Source organism: Diabrotica virgifera, chromosome 3 (genome assembly GCF_917563875.1).
Source record: "Diabrotica virgifera virgifera chromosome 3, PGI_DIABVI_V3a".
Lineage (NCBI taxonomy): Eukaryota > Metazoa > Arthropoda > Insecta > Coleoptera > Chrysomelidae > Diabrotica > Diabrotica virgifera.
Genome location: NC_065445.1, coordinates 47,585,545 through 47,607,980, shown reverse-complemented (window position 1 = coordinate 47,607,980; position 22,436 = coordinate 47,585,545). Strand labels below are relative to the sequence as shown.

General features: G+C 32.7%; 1 protein-coding gene across 6 annotated transcripts in view; it reads right to left on the bottom strand.

Annotated features, from left to right (window-relative positions):
- Positions 1-22,179, bottom strand: part of LOC114325818 (piggyBac transposable element-derived protein 4) — a 57,185-nt gene extending 35,006 nt beyond the window's left edge. Inside the window, exons 1-5 of one of the 6 annotated variants that reach the window (XM_050646435.1) lie at positions 22,047-22,176; positions 21,729-22,001; positions 3,797-4,061; positions 3,715-3,737; positions 764-868 (exon numbers count right to left, since the gene is read on the bottom strand). In XM_050646435.1, coding sequence (XP_050502392.1) covers positions 764-868; positions 3,715-3,737; positions 3,797-4,061; positions 21,729-21,884 — 549 coding nt within the window. In that variant the 5' untranslated portion in view covers positions 21,885-22,001; positions 22,047-22,176. Of the gene's footprint in view, positions 1-763; positions 869-3,714; positions 3,738-3,796; positions 4,062-6,433; positions 6,602-21,728 lie in introns of those variants that run through there. The other 5 variants (XM_050646434.1, XM_050646436.1, XM_050646433.1 and 2 more) reach the window with 5 other exon arrangements.
- Between the last annotated feature and the right edge of the window lie 257 nt (positions 22,180-22,436).

Sequence of the window (22,436 nt, the reverse complement as noted above, 5' to 3'; positions counted from 1 at the left end):
CTTCAAAAATATAAAGTGACTATTTCTCAGAATCAAAATTCTCATTCATACTCTTAAACTTCTTGCACGTAAATGACTGATAATGGCAACACTTCATTGAACCTAACGACTTTTCTTCTCCATTACACGTTGCCAGCACACACACTGCGTTTTTGAAGGTTTCTATCTTGTTTATCTTCAGTAGGTTCAGTAGCGTTCAACCTTCTGATCATAAATCACCTTGAGGAAAGCACCTTATACCTTGAAATAACTGTCTGGGGTTGATCTGACAATTTTTTTTGGAAAACTCTTCGATATTTAGGAGTTGCCGCTACATAATTTGTATCAAATAAGAGCATTTATGCCGCCAATCTTTATCAGACTGTAGAAAACTCTACACGGCCATCTGTTTGTTATCCTTGAGGCCAAGTGCGCAGCACACATTTTGTCTACAGTGTCTAGTCCAAGTGGTTCCATTGTAATCAATATATTTTCATAGAAAAAAATTACGAAGATATTAATATACTTACATGAAACGGCGCGTGTCGTAAATTTTACGAATACCGAAAATTTTGTAGATATCAAACAAATGTACCTTCACCCGATACGTTATTAGTTTAGGAACAGATCGAACCTCACAAAGCCAGAAGATCGATGCGCTCGACTATGTGGTATGAGTGGGAGTACGATCACGTGCTTTTGTCGTAAAATTTACGACAGCGCACCCGCTGGAACGGTAATAAGAAAATAATACTTACTAAATATAAATCTAAAGATAGTTTACCTGGTTGTTTAGTATGTCTGAATAACTGGGATTGTTAAAGTCATCAATGTTAGAATTAGAAGGTCTATTTTCCCAATCATCCTTTGCTGCAATAATTGGTTCTGTCTAAAAAATTAAGAGATTTTCAATTATCACAAAATTAGATGCTTTATGAGATATTAAACATTTTCACTTGGACAATACAATAAACAATTATTATTGACAAGTTATATTAGGCAAGTGAAATCATAATTTTAACATAAGAGCAAAAGAATTCAATATGACAATTTCATCTCAGAAAACTAAAACAATAGTAATCAGTAAAGAACCAACCAGATGTAAAATCAAAATTGAAGGCATCAGTATTGAACAAGTAACGGAAATAAAATACTTTGGTCAACATTTTATAAAGCCAAGACGTAAGACCAATAATGGCCTATCCATCAGAAGCAAGAATCAATACAGCCACAACACAAATACTACTAGAAACGGCAAAAATGAGAGTACCGAGAGGAACTACAGGAAATATGATGAGAGATCGAAAAAGGAGTAAAGACGTTAGAAATGTAACATACAATGTATAAATGAATGGACACTAAATAGAAAAAAATAATGTAATAACCACATAAGCAGAGAGGGGGAGACACGTGGTCAAAATAGCAAGAGATAAATCACCAATCGGTAGAAGAAGTTTCGGCCAACCATGCAAATGTGATAAACTTCCATAGAGGTATCAATCCCCAATGAACAAGCAGAATTACTTATAAAGAGGAAGAAGAAGAAGTAAACTCACATAGGTACTCAGTATTTTAAAAATTAAATTATATATGCATTGTAAATTTAAAAGTTTTATAGGACTTCATATACTATCATCTACAGTTGTTAAAGTTAATTTAATCTATATGTTATAGTCAAAGCCCGAATTTCATGCACTCCTAGGTTTGACTAGGCAATCCTCAGGTCTGACTGACGGTCTTAGTCAAAGCCCGAAATAAATTACAGTTTCGGCCTTTGACTAGTCAAACCTAAGAGTGACTAAGTTGGTCAGGCAAAGGCCGAAATTTAATTTTATGAAATCGGGGTTTGACTAGTCAAACCCCGATCATCTATTATAATGTTGTAATTTGTTAGATTGTTTAATAAAACGTCATTTTTTAATTTTAATGTTAATTATTTTTATATTGTCGTAATTAAAATAAAAACATTAGTGTTTATTCTCACGTGTTGAGGCATTATGGCATTTAGAGAGTTGCACACTACGTTAGACCTTTTACACTTACATAATTTTGAAGAGCATTTTTTATTGCAGTTTTTTAGCATTTTATAAAGCCTTGTCCTCCTAATTTATAATCTTTTGTACCTACTAATTTCTCTTAGAGACAGTTTAACGTCTGGAGCATCTTCGAAATTAAGAAAATTCTCTTTGCATTCCCTTATTTGATTTCTTGAAAAAGGTGTGTTTATTGTTTCGTATTTCGTATCAACTCTATAATATAAACCGTCAATAATTATTTTATCTTGTATGATACCCAAAATATTTCGAGCATCTCCTTTGGCTCTATCAAAGCTGGGGATAAGTAGGTATTGTTACAGTTTTTCCGATCGAAATTGGAGGAAACTTTTTTCACTTAATTGTTTCATAGCATTAGCCTGGGCATGAAGATCTTCAATCGCCTTTCCTTTATTTATTTAGGTAGAATCAAAGGAGATGCTTGAAATATTTTGGGTATTTTGGGTACAAGATAAAACAATTGACGGTTTATTTAGAGTTAATACGAAATACGGAACAATACATACAACTTTTTTCAAGAAATCAAATAAGAGAATGCAAAGAAAAATTTCTTAATTTCGAAGATGTTCCAGATGTTAAGCTGTCTCTAAGAGAAATTAGTACAAAAGATCCTAAATTTCGAGGTCAAGGTTTTATAAAACGCTACTGCAATAAGAAATGCTCTTTAACATTATGTAAGTGTAAAAGGTCTAACGTATTGAGCAACTCTAAATGCCATAATGCCTCAACATGTGAGAATAAACACAAATTTTTTAATTTTAATTACAACATAAAAATAATAACCACTAAAATTAAAAAATGACGTTTAATTAAACCTAATCTAACAAATTACGACATTTTAATAGCTAATCGGGGTTTGACTAGTCAAATCCCGATTTCATAAAATTAAATTTCGACCTTTGCCTGGACAACTTCGTCTCTCCTAGGTTTGACTAGTCAAAGGCCGAAACTGTAATTTATTTCGGGCTTTGACTAAGACCGTCAGTCAAACCTGAGGATTGCCTAGTCAAACCTAGGAGTGCCTGAAATTCGGGCTTTGACTATAACATATATACAAACATTAAAAAACATTTAGCAAATGTCAAGTCACATTCACAAAAATCTTGGTTATGCACATTTAGCAGTCCATTACCACAGACTTAGTATACCTTCCTCGCTTCCTGACGACAAGATCCTTGGACTGGATTGATGCTATCTCTTTCTAGCATATTGTACCGAGAAACTAACATAAAACTGAGTGGGGGTATAGGCACGGTAGGAGAGGACTGCCGCAGCTTTTCTATGTGTAAGAGTGAAACAGCACTGATAAAAAAAAGATGGTGTCACCCCTTTCGTCAACATGACACTCTATGGCTATGTGAATATAATATCGATACATTTTTGGAAAAGTAACGTAAGTGACATTTTTGGCGAAAATCATGTTTTTCCATTAAACTAACGCTATTATTGTTAAGAAGGTAATGCCAAAGTGTAGTAAGCCTAGAATTACTTTAAACATAATATATGTATTAAAGCTTACTACACTTTGGCAGTACCTTCTGAACAATAATAGCGTTAGTTTAATGGAAAAACATGATTTTCAAAAATGTTACTTACGTTACTTTGCCATAAATGTATCGATATGTCTATGGCGATTACATGTATCTATGATACTTATTAAGAACTAAATTTTTCAACATACCTTACACACATTTTTTTGCACATCTGAAATGAAAAAATATATAAATACAATTAATATAAAATAAAATTACAGTTTATATTACGATTAGAGTCCATGTTCCATTCATCCACAGTGGTAACCTCACATTCTTGTATTTCATTTTTAATCAGTTCTATCATACAAGTGTCCATTGGTTCATCATCCTCTGGTTCTACTATTTCAGTCTTAATTTCAATTTGTTTATTTGGTAGCAGCCTCAGAAGCATATTCTCGGTTTCTATACATTTTGCTATAAAATTTTCAATGGATTGAAGTTTACTTATACATTTGTTGCATACATTTTGAGGCATATCTGGATTGGCGATGACCTAAAAACTCCAGTTTATGAATTTATGGAATATTTGCTTTATCTGTAATTACTTTGATGAACTGTGCAATCTTATTATAGTAGAATAGTCATTTTAAGTGAAGCGGTTTATGTATTAGGTAAATGCCATGTTATTAAGTAAAGTCGGTTATTATTTATAAAATTAGGAGTTTCTTTACACAAATTCTTGTTAAGTATCCTATATTATCTACAAGCATTGTCTGCCTGACCTTATTTGTGAAAAAATTCGGTTTTTGTACATCCTCCAATCTCCAACAGATATATTATAATACTAAAATGACAGGGTTATACAGTATGTCCCTGTAAGTTGGCACATATGGAAAACTTTTTTATTATTAATTTTACGAAAAAAGTTATTCTTCATAAAAAGCTCTGAAAGGTCTAAAACCTAAGATTCAACCAGTAGATATCAAATTTTATGAAAATTATACGAGGTATGTCAAAAATATGAATTTCGCTCAAGAGTAAAGTAGCTTTATTTTTCACAATATTGAAAATTGTTATTATGAAAAGTTGTTTGGAATTATGAACTATATTCTGATACGCAATTACATCCTTCAACATTAATTTCATTATGATAACTCTTTTATTATTAATTTTACGAAAAAAAGTTATTCTTTATAAAAAGTTCTGCATGGTTTAAACCCTAAATTACAACCATCGTATATCAGATTTGATCAATTTTATACGAGGTATGTAAAAAGAGATTAATTTCGACCGAGAGTAAAGTAACTTTATAGTTAAGAAAATTTCAATTACAAGGATGTAATTACATATTTTGAACATAGTTTTTAATTCTAAACTTTTCATGATCACAATTTTCGATATTGTGAAAAATAAAGAGTAAATGAAATAAATAATATTTTATTTACTCCTGAGCGAAATTTATCTTTTTTGACATACCTCATATAATATCAATAAAAATTGATATACGATGGTTGTATTTTAGATTTTAGACCATGCAGAACTTTTTATAAAGAACAACTTTTTTATTAAAATTAATAATAAAAGAGTTATCATAATAATTGCAATAACTGAAAATAATGTTGGTTATTTATAATTAAAAAAAAATTCAACATTTTTTTTTCAATTAGAAGGTTGTAATTGCATATTAAAATATAGTTCTTAATTCGAAACAACTTTTTATAATAACAATTTTCAATATTATGAAAAATAAAGCTACTTTACCCTTGAGCGAAATTCATATTTTTTGACATACCTCGTATAATATTCACAAAATTTGATATCTGATGGTTGAATATTAGGTTTTAGACCATGCAGAGCTTTTTATGAATAATAACTTTTTTGCGTAAAATTAATAATAAAAAAGTTTTCCATGTGGATCCAACTGACAGGGACATACTGTATATTGTCACTGCTGCTGTTTAATAGGTATATATAGCAAAACCATCTTCCAAGAAGCTTTAGGAGAGTTTAAAAATGGAATGATCATAAATGTGAAATCCTTCATAATAATAATATGCCGATGGCACTATCAGATTTATTTCAACTGTGCAAAGTCTGACATACTGGACGAATAGTATAAAATATTTGGAATTAAAATAAACTTAAAGAACACAAAATTCATGGTCATTAAAAACATCCAAAATACAACGAGATACTCCATACTAATAATATCCAGATAGAAAGTTTAGACAAATACAAATATTTAGGAACATTGGTTAGTCAAAACGCAGAACAAACCGAAGAAAATAAAAGGTGTATACAAATAGCACGGCCAAAATTTGTGACATCTATTATGAAATACTGAGCTAAGAATGGATCTAAGAGTAAGATTGTTGGACTGCTAAGTTTTTACACCTTTGCTCTACATATCGTCGCCCTAAAGTGTTAACCTGCTAACTCCGTTTTTTCCCAATTTTACAGGAGAGGCAAAAAACGATTTCGCAGCGTGTACTTGTCAGGTCAAGTTTTACTATATAAATGCATGGCTGTCAAGGACTTAGTTGTGTTTATGTGGGAAAATCAAAGCAATCGGAGTTAGCTGGTATACAAATCATACAATATTTTAGGTTTTAGATAAAAAATGTAACTTGACTGTATAACTAATCGATAGACTAAATTAATACTATTGTGAAGATATTAAAAACTCACTTTGCCTAAAATGTGGACTTAGCAGGTTAACACTTTAAGGCGACGATATCTGAGACCTGGACAATGAAGCAATTAGAGATTGGAAGCTTTTGAGTATTGGTGTTATCAAAGAATGCTACAAATATCATGGGTAGACAATATTAGCAATATTGAAGTCCTTGATAGGGTTAATAAGAGGGTAGAAATTATACAGACCATTTAGAGGCAGAAGCTTGAATATTTCAAATACCTAAATACCTAATTGTCGATAATGGCAGTGTTGATTGTCTGTGCTAGTTTTTATTGATTTCATGTGGTTGGAAGTCGTTTAAAAATTTCGCTATTTCGCCAGTGATTTCTGTAGTATTTTCTTCACTGGTCAAAAGAAAATTTATACATATTTATAGTGGTTATACAATACTGTTTTTGAACAGATTTCTATCACTTTTTACAGTAAAAAGTGCAAAAACAAAACAATAAGCAAAACAGCTGATAACAGTTAATCACTTTATGGTTTTCTGTTATAGTCCAGGAGATAACTTATAATTTGTGACCTAGGCTGATTGATTCGCTGTAAATGGCTGACATTTGTTACTGCTGCAGGGACAAACTTGAGGATAAGTATGTCGCCTGTGACAGTTGTCATGTAGTCTCACATCCAACTGAAGATTGCACAGGATTAGCCGCCTCTGAACTTCGTGCAGTTATACTGCAGAAAAGAACTCTTATCTATTTCTGCAATGAATGTCGCTCTTCTTTTAAAAGTGTACCGAAGATTTTACGTGAAATGGAAAGCCTTAAAAAGGAAGTCACTACTTTAAAAAGGGACATCTCTAAACTCAAGGAAAAAGCATCCTTCTCGATGGAGGAAGTAACATATGAATTACACGAACGTCAAAAGAGATCAAACAATTTACTCATATTTAATCTTCCTGAACCAAGCAATACTCCTGAAGACGTTGAACAAGTGAAAAATATTCTATCTACTGCTGATGATTCTGTTAAATTGGATGGTATGAAAATGGTACGTTTTGGCAAGAAAAACAAAAATGGGCATCGACCACTCAAAATAATATTATCTTCAAATGAGGATGTTCATTTGATAATTAAAAACAAGATAAAGGTTAGTCGAGAGAAAAAGATCTTCATATCTCTTGACCAAACACCTACTCAACGAAAACTGTTTGACACCGTCAAGACTGAACTACTAGCCCGTCAAGATGCAGGTGAACAAGATCTAATAATTAAATATATCAATAACGTACCAAAAATTGTCCAAAGGAACCAAAAAAACCACTAAACCCGGGCAAGCTATCTCTTTATTACCAAAACGTTAGAGGACTCCGTACCAAATTAACTGATTTAAGTATTAATGTGTCAAACTGTGTCTACGATGTAATCATTTTTACAGAAACTTGGCTTACTGCCGATTTCAATGATGCTGAACTTGGATTGACAAATTACAACATTTTCAGACAAGATCGTACACCTGAATCTAGCAAATTTGTAAGAGGAGGAGGAGTTTTAATAGCCACTAAGAAGAAATTTTCCGTGAAAATTATTCCGTCAGATTCCTCCATTGAGCAACTTTTTGTTCACTTGTGTGGTAAGTTTATCTTGGGAGCATTGTATATTCCACCAAAGTCTACACCTAACAAGTACCAAGTGCACTTCGATCAGCTTATTAGTATAGGTGAACAATATTCAAATTCTAAATTATACCTCTTTGGTGACTACAACCTGCCATCAGCTGATTGGGAACTTGAAGACTTTTGCTCATCGGCAACTGCTAAACCTAATACATCGTTTGCAGAAACGGAGGCGATTGGTGTTATCTCAAATATGTGTGCTCTTCATAATCTATTCCAATCAAATAACATTGTCAATTCTAGAGGCGCTATTCTAGACATTGTTCTCTCATCAGAAGAGCTTGTGATAACCTCGGCAGTTGATATATTGATTCCTCCAGACTTATATCATCCTCCACTTGAAAGTATCTTACAGCTACACTTTGATCAAAACACTACTGCAGGCGATGGTGAATACTACTATGATTTTCATAAAGCTAATCTTCCTTGCATTTATCAATACTTAGAAGCAATTGATTGGGACAGTCTTATAAGTGATAAAGAACTTTCCGATATGATAGGTACTTTCTATGATATTCTTTACTGTGTGCTTAATATGTATGTTCCATTGAAAAAAAAAGAAATTTCCTGGTTGGTATTCTAGTGAACTTACACAATTAATACGTGACAAAAAGGCTGCCCATTTAATTTACAAGAGTAACAGGTCTCCTGAGAATTATGCAGGTTTTAGTCAACTTAGAGCTCAGTGCAAAATTTTATCAAAAAATTGTTATGCTAATATTATATACATTCAACTGAGATTTCGATCCAAGCTAATCCAAAAAATTTTTGGAAATTTGTAAACAGTAAGAAAGAAAATAATAGTATGCCGGTCTCAATGTCACTCAACAATACACTAGCCTCTAATGGCAACGACATTGCAAATTTATTTGCTAGCCATTTTAGTATGGTATAGTTAGACCCAAACCCAGACATCCAAAGTGAAAGTTATCCTCCAACACCAAATTGTTCTATATGGTCCACATAATGCTCAGAAAAAAGTCACACCATTTTGAGCGTCGGGTTTGGGGGGGAGAGGGGGGAGAAATCTGCAAATTCGTAGTTTTTTTTAGGTTTTTCGTCAATATTTCTAAAACTAAGCGGTTTAGCATGAACAACCCTCTACACAAAATTGTTCTACATTAAATTTGAAATAAAAAAGGTCCTATGCATAACCCTTCTAAAATGAACGGTTCCAAAGTTACGGAGGTAGTATAGTATAATTGGTCCAAAAAAGGCCTAACCCAGACATCCAAAGTAAAAGTTTTCCTTCAACACCAAATTGTTCTATATGGTCCACATATTGTTCAGTAAAAAGTTACACCATTTTGAGCGTCCGGTTTGGGGGGGGGGGGAGATGGGGGAGAAATCGGTAAATTAGTAGTTTTTTTACGTTTTTCGTCAATATTTCTAAAACCATGCTTTAGCGTAAGGAATGTTCTATAGAAAAATGTTCTACATAAAATTTAAAACAAAAAAGGTTTGATAAATAATTGTTATAAAATCAATGGTTAAAGAGTTACGGAGGGTGAAAAGTGGATGTTTTCGATACTTTTTATATTTACCGATTTCTCCCTCCTCTCCCCCCAAACCCGACGCTCAAAATGGTGTGACTTTTTTCTGAACATTATGTGGACCATATAGAACAATTTGGTGTTGGAGGATAACTTTCACTTTGGATGTCTGGGTTTTTGGTATAGTTATATCATAAATATTGCCCAAAAAATATAAAAAGTATCGAAAACCTCGACTTTCACCCTCCGTAACTCTGGAACCGTTGATTTTATAACAATTATGTATAGAACATTTTTTGTTTTAAATTTCATGTAGAACATTTTTGTATATAACATTGTTTACACTAAAGCATAGTTTTAGAAATATTGACGAAAAACGTAAAAAAACTACTAATTTACCGGATTCTCTCCCATCTCCCTCCCAAACCGGACGCTCAAAATGGTGTAACTTTTTACTGAACAATATGTGGACCATATAGAACATTTTGGTGTTGGAGGAAAACTTTTACTTTGGATGTTTTTGTTAGGCCTTTTTTTGGAGCAGTTATACTATACTACCTCCGTAACTTTGGAACTATTCATTTTAGAAAGATTATGCATAGGGCCTTTTTTATTTCAAATTTAATGCAGAACAATTTTGTATAGAAGGTTGTTCATGCTAAACCCCATAGTTTTAGAAATATTGGCGAAAAACTTAAAAAACTACTAATTTACCGATTTCTCCCCCCTCTCCCCCCAAACCCGACGCTCAAAATGGTGTGACTTTTTTCTGGACATTGTGTGGACCATATAGAACAATTTGGTGTTGAAGGATAACTTTCACTTTGGATGTCTGGGTTATGCCATCTTTTGGATCAACTATACTATACTATTTCTCTTCAGTTTTTAGTAATAAAACTCTTAAGCATAATGACAATTTAATACAGTCTAAGGTCTGTGTATCTTCCTATATTATACCAATTTCAAAAATATACGAAAAACTTTCAACTCTTAATGTCAATAAGGGACCTGGGCCAGATGGTATTTCTCCCATTTTTCTTAAACGATTCTCTTTTATTCTGTCTCGGCCGCTTTATCATATTTTTAATAAATCCCTTCAGTTGGGGGAATTTCCTGACTTTTGGAAACTATCCTATGTCACTCCAATTTACAAAGCAGGTAATAAAGCTGACATAACGAATTATCGTCCTATTTCTATTCTCGGCACAATTCCCAAGGTATTTGAGAGTATTGTTACTGATTACCTTAATTATGACTGCTCTTGGATACTAAATTCTCAACAGTTCGGATTTTCTTGTGGTAAATCAGCAGAACTTAGTTTGTTGCTTTATGTTGATACCTTGTCTGAAGCTTTGGAGGGGGGGTTGCAGATTGATTCAGTGTATACTGACTTCTCCAAGGCTTTTGATAGGGTGAACCATGATCTTTTGTTACATAAGCTCAAATTATATGGCATAGAAGGTTCTGTGTTGAAGTGGTTGGGCAGTTACCTAACAAATAGAACACAGCAGGTTAGGGTTAATCATCATTACTCCAACACTTTTCTAGTAACCTCTGGTGTACCTCAGAGCTCTCATTTGGGTCCACTTTTGTTTAACCTGTATATTAACGACATCGTCACCTGCTTCTCTAACACTTCTGCTCTCTTATTCGCTGATGATCTTAAATGTTATCAAATCATTAATAATCAAGATGATGCAATATCATTGCAATCAGATTTAGATAATTTAGCCAACTGGTGTCTTGATAATGGGATGGATTTGAATGTCAACAAGTGTCACATTATCCGGTTTTGTCGGAATCATCATTTATCAGTATTTAATTATACCATAAATGATCAATTATTGGATACGGTAGACTCAATTAAAGATTTAGGTGTTGTTCTTGATTCCTCTCTGAGCTTTAACCATCACATCAACAATATTACTCAAAGATCCATGAAAATGCTTGGCTTTGTTAAAAGGACAACTCGTGATTTCACGAACGTGTTCGCTATTAAAATGCTCTATTGTTCTTTAGTAAGGACGCACCTTGACTACTGTTCTCCAGTTTGGTCCCCACATTATTTACACCTCAAGAACAAACTTGATAGTGTTCAACATAATTTTCTTAGATATATTGGGTTCAAAAAACACATAAATTATAATTATACAGATATGGAACGATTTTTGAATATCTCTTCTCTGGATGTCCGTAGGAAGCGTAAAGATCTTACAGTATTGTTTAATATTATCAATGGCATATATTACTGCCCTGAACTCCTTGCTAAAATATTGTTGTTTGTTCCACCACGATCAACAAGACAAATTCAAACCTTTCATATTTCTTTTCATAGATATAATAACTCATATTTTACTTTTGTTCCTAGAACACTAAGACTTGCTAACTCCCTAGGTGACCTTTTATTTTTTGGTAACTCTGTTGATGTTTTTAAGAACCATTTAACCAAATTAAATATTTAGCAATGTCATAACCTTGTTATTTGTTAGTAATTAATGTTTTGTAATTATTTTACTTTGTCATGTCTTTTTAAATGTTTTGTACTCTCATTTTATTCTTATATATTCAACACTGTAATTATCAATATCTTATTAATGTATTACCGAATTGGGCTTGCCCGTATAAATAAATAAATAAATAAATTTTGGTCATATAGTAAGAGATCCTTGTTATAGTCTGCTGCGTTTGATTACAGAGGGCAAAATAGAAGGTAAAAGAGAAGTAGGAAGAAGACAAACCTCCTGGTTGTGAAATGTAAGGGAATGGTTTAGTCTGAGCTCTAACCAACTATTTAGAGCTGCTGTAAGTAAAATATAAATTATCCAACCTTCGATAGAAGATAGAACCTTGAGAAGAAAACTAAAATAATATTAGTACACTGTTATCTTGCTCTTTTTTTTTGTCTTTTGCTTCAAGGAAAATTGCTCGTGTGTTGAAAATGAGTATTACAGTTCTCTTAGATAGAAGCAAGAACCCCAGTGGCGTGCTGGCCATATACACGAATCGGTGCAATTACCGAGAGGCCGCGGCCTCTTGAGGGCGGTCAAATAAGTTTTTTTCACAAAAAACTTTAGATGTAACAATTTTTTTTTAATTTCTAATTGAATGATATTAAAACATTTCAAAAATATTTTATTTCCATACATAGTGTTCGAGCCATTTGAAAAATATTGCTTTAATTCCAGTTGTCTGTTTTATACACACCCTGTATTTCAAAACGGTTAAAATTAAGACGTTCAGTTGAGTCATGAATAGGCATTATTCGGCGGATAATATAAACACAAACTTTTACACAAAATACGACTCAGCAATTGTACCTATATATTTTGTTCAGATATGTGTTTCTGGGAAAAGTTCATTAAGGCTATGGGTACATAATTCGCAAATATTTTACGTGTATCCCTACTTTTTCTGTCTTTACACGGCAAATTACGTGTAGTAAAATTCACACTGGTATGGATATGTAAACATTACTAGAATGTCATTCTACTTGAAAATGTCATCATTAATTTAAAGAGATGGGTTTTGAATGTTCTTGGATAACGGTTATTTTTATAATCGCAAATTATTAATTCAGTTAATAAATGTGATAATTTTTTCACTAACTATGTATTCAGTGATTGTAATAATTAATTTGTACAACAAAGACTAATACTCAATCGAGAAAAGAGGAAAAGTGTTAAAGTGATTTTTTAATAATATATTGTTATGGAACGTTTACAATTTTGAACATCTTTAACAACAAAATACTTGGATCACAGAATATATTATCCTGATGTATTCTCTGCTTGGATCTTCCACAAATAATACACAATAAATAACTTTTTATTAAGTTCACGTCTTAAATCAATTATTTATCAAATACATTATAATATATCAATAATATTTAATCAATAACTCAACATATTCCCGATGCAGAGTCAAATATTTAAAATTGTCACTGATTGTCAGTGTCTGACTGACAATATATGCTGACAATATTATATTCGGCTGAGTGCGTTGTAAGACAAAGATAGATTTGGAAAATATTACCACGGCATTGTGTTTATTTTTTTCGAATCCTGAAAAAACCAATAAATATTTTTGAAAAATTTAAACGCAGAATGAAAGACTAAAGTATTACCGAGGGCCGAAAGTCCCTTAGAATAAATAAAAAGTTTATTTTGAATGATATATTTGAAATTAAAAATCACACTAAATTTTCTCTTAGTTTTTCACCCCTGTAACTTATTAAAATAAACATTATAGAAGTTCTCAGGGACTTTCGGCCCTTGCTAATAACGTGATCTTTCATTCTGCGTTTACATTTTTCAAAAATACTTATTAGTTTTCTCAGGATTCGAAAAAAATAAATCCCCATTTAACTAGCATTGCAGCCGAAAATACGTACCGATCCTCTTAAGTATTTTTTGATGTTTTCGGTTTTGCTGAGTGGACAGAAACAGGCGGTATATAACGGTTATCTTGAAATTAGCGAGGATAGATCCATTAGAAATATATAAATATGTATGTATAATAAATATAGATTTTATATATTTTCTATAAATGGAAAAACAACTTAAATAAATCTGCTATGCAGACGATGCAATACTAATGTCTCAAAGTGAAGAAGTGTGATTTCCTCCAATATTCCTAACAATTTTATTCCATTGCTCTCTATATTTAGCTGCTCTAAGAGCTTCGCAGAATGACTTTCCAGCTGAATTCTTAATTTGATCGGACCATCTAGTTGGTGGTCGTCCTCTTGATTTTCCCCCCGGAACTTTTCCAGAAACAATTAATATCTCCAAACTATCGTCACCTATGCGAACCACGTAACCGAAGAATTGCAGAATTCGTTGAAAATATGTTGTGGAGAGTCTTTTTTTTTCGAGTTCGTTTAGAATGGAAACGTTTATCCTATGAGGTGTCCAAGGTATGCGCAGCATTCTTCTCCAGCAACACATCTCAAAGGCATCCGCTCTCAAAACCATCACACTTGGACTCAAAGAATCCAAGTATCTGCCCCGTATTGAAATATTGAGAATACAAGGGCATTCACCAGTCTCATCTAGATAATTTGAGAGATAAATCTGTCTTTCCAAACTTTAGTTAGGCGACTCATCGCATTTTTTGCCATACCAATACGTCTACGAACTCCTACTTCACAGTTACCATCGTCAGTTATACTAGACCCGAGATAGACAAAGGTGTTTAATATCTGGTATTCCTGTAACATGTTAGTCAGTTGAATAGTGTCGAATCTGTCTTACCTTTATTGATTTTCACACCAACTTTATTGCTTTCGTACTCAACTCTTCGCAGGAGATCAAACATTTCTAACAACGTATGCTGCACCAATTTAACATAACCTCCAGAATATTTAACATGTTAATTTCCCCCAAAAATACAAAACTCATGGTTATAATAGCAAATCCAATAAGATGTAAATTGGAGCTGGAGGGCTAATAGAACAAATGATGTGAGTTTTAATAGTTAGGCATCACATCATCTAGCTACGGAAGGCTCGAAACAGAAGTAGAAGATCAAGTGAATAAAAATATCGGAAAAGAAATGAAAGGCAGAATTTACAAAATAGACATCAGACCAATACAGAAACACGACCCGACACGGAGAGGACAAAAAATTGATCGAAACAGCGGAGATGAAAACCGTTCGAAAAATCGATGGTAAGATTCCATGGGACACAGAGCTAGAAGTACAGATGTACAACGGAGATTCAAGGTGGACAATATTAATAACTGAACAAGAAACAGAAGAATAGAATGGAATGACCACATACGCCAAATGAAAACAAATAGAGTAGTAAGGATAGCGAGAAACAGTTAAGAGACAGTTCCCCAATAGGAAGACGATCAGTGGGAAGACCATGAAAACGATGGAACGACAACTTACTAGAGGCACATTGAAAAAACAGACAGTCATATTTATATAAATATAAGAAGAAGAAGAAGAAGTATTTTTGTTTTATAAATAAGAAACAAAAATTCTGATAATAGAAGGCAAAATAAGGCTGGGAGGCCGCTTTTCTATAAAATCACCGGGCCGCTTGAAAAGTTCCAGCACTCCACTGAAGAACCCTATTGAAATGAAGGAACAACAATTTTCTTCTTTTCATATTGTTATCCCTTTTCTTTTTCTTGAAGAAAAGTTCTATAGTCTTGAAAGTTCGTACAAATAAGAATAGTTTCTCTTGGTATAAAATCTGAGAATCTTGAAACTTAAAACACAGATTGATATTATACAGTGATGAGCACGCTAATAACCAGCAAAATAACGCAAAAAATATAAGACATATTAAGTTGTGAGATAAAAAGAAATGAAACTCAGTGGCGGCTCGTGACAATTTCAGTTGGTGGGGCCTGGGCCGCATATAAATGAACAACATGGCTCAAAAAAATATATACAGGTACTGTACTGAACTGACCCAATAACATGCACACACACATACTCATACAACCCCAGCCTCGAGGGACATGCCTGTTCCAATGAAACAGTGGGACCCACAAGTCCGTTGGTCAAACCGGTCACACTTTGTAATAAAGTGGTACCTATCTGACCCTCAAGCTATACCACCACCTCTCCCCATTGAAGGATATAACAAATGGGGAGGCTTTGTACTGAACGTTAGTTTGGATGTCCTAAGTAATGGGATATCCTCTTATTACTTTATGTGGTTAAGCCACCTGACTTTATGGATAGCTCTAAAAGCTTTGCTCCATATTAATGACTTAGTTGTTGTTCGAATTACAACAATACTTAAAAACAAGAGTGTTTGACCAGTGCATACTCCTAATTCTTACATAGGCATACCAAACATGGACCTTGACCAAAGCAAACATTGATAAAATAATGAAAACACAAAGAGCCATGGAGAGGGCAATGTTAGGAGTAAAATTAACAGACACAAAGCAAAACAACTGGGTAAGAAATAAAACAAAAGTCAAAGATGCAGGACAACACATAGCCAGGCTAAAATAGAGCTTCGCAGGTCATAACGCCAGACAAACGGACAATAGGTGGAATATCACGATACAACAATGGAGACCTTGGGCAGGAAAGAGAGCAAGGGGACGACCCCAGATGAGATGGGGAGATAAGATAGGAGGAATACACTGTAAACAGAAAGCACTAAAGAGAAACGAATGGAGAAAACTGGGGGAAGCCTAGGTTAAAAATTGGACGAATTAAAGGCTAAAAGAAGAACGAATGACTTAGTTTATTTATTACCTAATCTTTTATTTATTTATTACACCTAATCGTTTAATTTCATTCTTTTCCTTTATCCCTAATGTATAAAAAGGACTTTATATGTAATAACTGTAATAACTAGTATACTTTGTTCATTTTAAATTAACGTTATCACGTGGAAACAGCGTATTAACTACACAGAAGGGCCATACAAAACGGGCCCTAAACATCTTATACGGCCTGCCTAGGATTATTGAAGACAGCAGAAGAACATGCAATGCAATACAGCTGGTACCTACGTGACTGCAACGAATACTCAAAAGAAATAATACTGTTTGGAGCAAGGGCCAGGGTAAACGGGCCCATCGAACGATTCTATGCAGCCAGTGCAGCGCATGGTGACAATTAATAGAGAAGTACAGAACGTGATTATGCAATATATTATTTTTATATCACGAGAAAAAATGATATGCATGAACAAATAAATTATTTAATGCATATTTATATAAAATATTGTATAATAGAATCGTAACTAAAAAGTTTACATATTATATTACATATTTTTTGGTGGGGCCTGGCCCCTCTGGCACCTAAGGACGCTCCACCACTGATGAAACTAGTGCAGGTGGGAGATTTAGCGATAAAAACCTATATCTGTGGTGCTAAGGCAAAACCCGATATGTCAAAAAACGTGATTTTGCAGCAGATGAGTTTAAAACTTTGTGGTGCTGTTGTAATAGTGGATATATCGGAAACTAATTTTATCATCTACTGGTTACATGGATGCGTTTAGCCATGTAGGGTTTTGTCATCATATTCTTCATCGCTCAATGTACAGCCGGTTCCTAAAAAAACTGATACGACTCTTAGTAAGATTTGATCATGTTGAGCAGTGTATTTGATTGATCTGACATTATATTTATTATGACAGACAAATAATAAAATAAACAAACAACAAACAACTGATTACATATTATGTTAATTCATAAATTGTACTAATTATTAAGGTCTAAATGTTTATATTATTTTGAATTCCTGTATTTTATAAAGAGTATATAAATGATAGTTTTTACATCAAACAGATCACATAATTATTGTAAACGTGGATTATACAACAAAACAAATTAATATTCAATTCAGCCCTGTAACTTATTAAAATAAATATTATAGAAGTTTTCAGGGACTTTCAGCCCTCGGTAATAATGTAGTCTTTCATTCTGAGTTTAAATTTTTCAAAAATATTTATTACTTTTCTCAGAATTCGAAAAAAATGAATACAATTAAAATACATTGAGAATTTTGACATGCGTCACAATTTTGCATTAACCCAATGTAAAATTCTAAACTGTAAGTAAAATTCGAAACTATTTGTAGAGGATTGAAATCTGTATTATTCCAAATGTATTTTGTAAAATATTTATTTATTTAATCATGATATTTTGTAAAAATGTAATACATTTCAGTTTTCAGCCCAAACTTAGGCCACACACAATGCAATAATGTTCACATTTTTGAACTGTCAATATTTTTATTTTATCATCTATTGTTTAAAAACAATACAGTTGATAAGATACCTTCAGTTGCGGAGAAAGTATTAATAATAAAAATTAATAATAATAACCGTGGAACAGAATAAGCTATCTGACAAATTTTAAGATTTGGCAGTGACATTGACAGTATGTAAATATTAAGTATTTATCCTTCAAAATACACTGCTCAATTTTCTACAAAATACGCTACAAGAGTCGTATCAGTTTTTTTTGGAACCAGGTGTACATATTGGCATTGAAAATGAAAAATCGATAATTTTTGACATACCGGGTTTTGCCTTAGTACCACAGAACTTATATTCTATTTATTGTTTCCCACCTCGAGATGTATCAGAGGAGTATGTCAACTAAAACTGTCAATAGCACAGTAGCAGTTGCCAAACTCATCTGATATGTCTAAAGGAGGGAAACAATAAGTAGAATGTAAATTTATAGCTTTTTATCCTAAATCTCCCACCTCCACTAGTTTCATTTCTTTTTATCTCACAACTTAATGTGTTTTTCATCTTTTTCGCTATTTTGCCAGTTAATAGCACGCTCATCACTGTATATTATTATAACACATGGATAGAGTAGAGGTGGAAAAGTTAAATAAAAACCATTAGAGGGATTGAAAATAATGGCAGGAAATAGGAAAGAATGGAAGAGCTAGGTGAATGGAAATTAAAATAGCTCAAATAGCCCAAATCTGTCATCCTGATAGGGTAAAAGGAAGGGGAGAAAGAAAGTCAAAATAAAATGAGTATGTATACAACAAAAGAAATACAATTTGATGTTAAATAGAGAACAAATTATTTCTCAGTACTAGTTAATTCTTAGTACCTATATCACTCATTTAAAGAATAAGGAATGTATTTTTAAAATTTTACAAAAGTTTTCACTGTGGCATTTCCAACATAATATCAAATTAGTTATGGCTGAAAATTCATTGAAAGTTCTATGTTTACATTCCTGAAATACGATATACAATAATATACAGTCGGAAAAATGAAAGAATACCCATGAACGATCATATCAAGCACATATTTTTGATTTGCTGACTTTTTCTATAAATAACAAACGAGAGAGGTAGATTATTCAGTGTTGTCTACAAAGCAAAAACGTTATCCAAGACATACGCAGTTACATATTTATAATTGACAGAGTGAGACGGCGATACAATTGTTCAACGTAGTTATATTAATTTAGTAGAAAATTTAAACTCACACTTTACTATTTTGTACTTCTAATGTCATTCTTAGAAAAACATTTAACATGACTAGAGATAATGATTGTATAAACTACTATTCCAGTAATGGTGCTGGTCTACCATAATCTGACTGATTCGATTTCTGTCACTTTGACAGTGAAACTGGGTTAGGTTCGGTAGAGTTTATAAATTTTAATCATCAGTCGTATTTACTTGAATAAATTCAGTTCTTTCTTTTAAGAGCTATTTTGATATTATATTGTATTTTTGGTTTGGTAAGTAGGTATTTATTTAATTAAAATGCGTCAATAAAATTTGTAAGTACAGTAGAACCCCGCAAATCCGAACCCCGCAAATCCGAACTTTCGGCAAATCCGAACCAACGGAAAGTGAAAAAAAAATTTAAAAATTCAAAATAAAAATTTAAAAACATGTTTATTATGTGAGAAAATAATTACGTAAGATGCTAGCTACAGTATTAAACACTGCAACACTAATGGGTGAATAAAAGCGTCGAGTTAGACCAAACACAATCAATAAAGGAATGTGCATAATACACATTTCCCATGGTATACTATGAACGAAAACATTGAAAAAGATAAGAAACATGAGAAACATAGTGTAATCAATATCCAGATTACAAATTAAATGAATCATTTACATGACCGAATTCCCATGTCCCATGACGAAACAAAACTACTGGCGTTAGCGATTTAATATTTCAGTGATTTAAATATTTTTCAGCTTCAGAATATTGGAGGCATAAACGTGCAGATAAAGTTTCATAAAGGGATCGGTGGCAGTCCAAATCTTTTAAAAATCGTCTTCGTTAGCTTCTTAGGCAAACTTTCGGATAATCCGAACTTTTCGGAATCCGAACAGGCTGTCCCCCCAATTAGTTCGGATTTGCGGGGTTCTACTGTAATCATCTGTCAATATGGTTAACTTCTGTCTATGAGTTCGCCAAATGTGTACATATTACTCTGACTTTTCAATCATATTGTATGAAATTACAGATTAGTATATTTTTACGAATGTACATTTATTTGCAGATAATGTCTGGAAAATGATCTGTATACCTAATGATTAGTGTGACCAACTAGCCCGAAAAATCCGGGACATGGCCCGAATTACGAAGTCGTGTCCCGGCGTCCCGGACAAGGCTTCCGGGCCATCCGAATTTTCAAAGTTTTGCTAAAATTATATTTTGAATACGTTATTCTTCTAAGAATTCACATCAGATTGAATTCGTGGAACGAAAAAAAGTCGACAATTTCTAGAGTGTAATAGGTACTAACACCACGTCCAAAACCCATGCATTTTATATCGTGGTATTATAGATTATAGTTCTACGGACTATAGGATATCCTATAGAACTCCTATAGTTCTATAGGACTGATCGGGTCACAAATAATGAGGAGGTCCTTAGAAGAATGGGGAAGAACCGAGAAGTACTAACCACCATCAGATCTCGAAAGTTGGAATACTTTGGACACATTATGCGAAATGAATCCAGATATGCCCTCCTACAAGCCATTCTGCAAGGAAAAATATTTCGAAAGCGAGATCCATGAAGAAGAAGAACATCCTGGTTAAAGAACCTCAGAACCTGGTTCAACAAAACATCTGTGCAGCTTATTCGCGTTGCTGCAGATAAAGTGAAGATTGCCATGATGATCGCCACCATTCGTAACGGATAGGCACGTCAAGAAGAAGAAGATTGTTCTGTAAATACTAAAATGGTGGATTTTTTTCGTTTCTTTATTTTAATTATCGTTTTCTTAAAAAATGACCCGATTTTTATTGAAAAGTCCCGGATTTCAGGTATTTTTTTCAGCCTTGTCCCGGATTCGAGTGACTTGGAGTTGGTCACACTACTAATGATCTAAATTCAGTAAGTTTACTTTCATTTTAATCACTTAATGCAGCTGACATAAACAACATTTTTTAAATTCCTGTTACTACTTACGTCCACTGGCAACTTTAACATGGAGAAATTCATAATACTATATTTGCTTACTCATTATTTTTGTATTATTAATCTATAACAAATAATGAATTACGGTAGTTATAGTAACATTTATCACCAATAAATATATATTATCAGAAAAAGCATAACATCACAAAAAATTTTTGACACATTCTTAAGTAGCAAAAAATCGTACGGTGGGGTAGTCGGGTAGTCGTCACATCCATTTATTTTCAGTATTAACTTAGTTTAGACTAGAAATTTTTGATTTGATTCGTATGCATATCATTGATGACGCATGGGTATTCTTTCATTTTTCCGACTGTATATATAATACAGAATACAAACACACTGTATAATTTCAATTTCAGTATATTTATGTATGTGGGATAATGACCTTGTGCCAGTTTTCTTTACCTACATTGTATCCAGATAAAAACAAGGGTAAGTAAAACAATACTGAAATAATGAAGTTTTTGATATAACTAGTAAATTAATCACCTAAATATTACCTCTATATTTGTTAAAAGTTTAAAAATCCCCATTAGAGATGATTGTTCTTCAAATGCCAGCAAATTGTTCCTACTTTGACATATTCTGCAGATATGTGGGAAATCTGTATCTTGCAATTTCGTCTCTTTATTATCAATCTGTTCAATGATATTCATTTTTTAGTTTTCTAAGTATGTATGCCGGATGTTCAATAATAAATTATTTATATTTAGCAGCAATCAATCCATGAAGTCGTCGAAAGCCAATGAATCGAACTTACTAAAATAAGATATCTAAAATATATAAGTAATTCCGTTTGATAATCTTATTGCATTTACTTTTTCTTTTTATTTGGCTCTAAATGTTGAAGACTTTGTAAAATATTTATTATACATTATACTATTTTTTTTATAAGCCAAACCTTTTGTTTTCTCGACGGTTTTGTTTATAGTATGTCATTTGTCACTTGTCTCTTGTTTTCATTGGCGGTTTCATTGGCGGGGCCCTCACAAGGTATTTTATTATATTTCATCAAAAATTTTATTTGTTAAAAATTTGGATAAAATGAGATATCATTATATTATTATGCTATATCTGTGTCTACACTCCTCCGTCATAGTTTTAGACCCTATAGATATTTTCAAAAATGTCAAATGAATTTTCAAGTGTGGGTAGAATTTTCTTTCGAATGATTTCAAAATAGAATTTTAGACCCGTCAAAAACACTA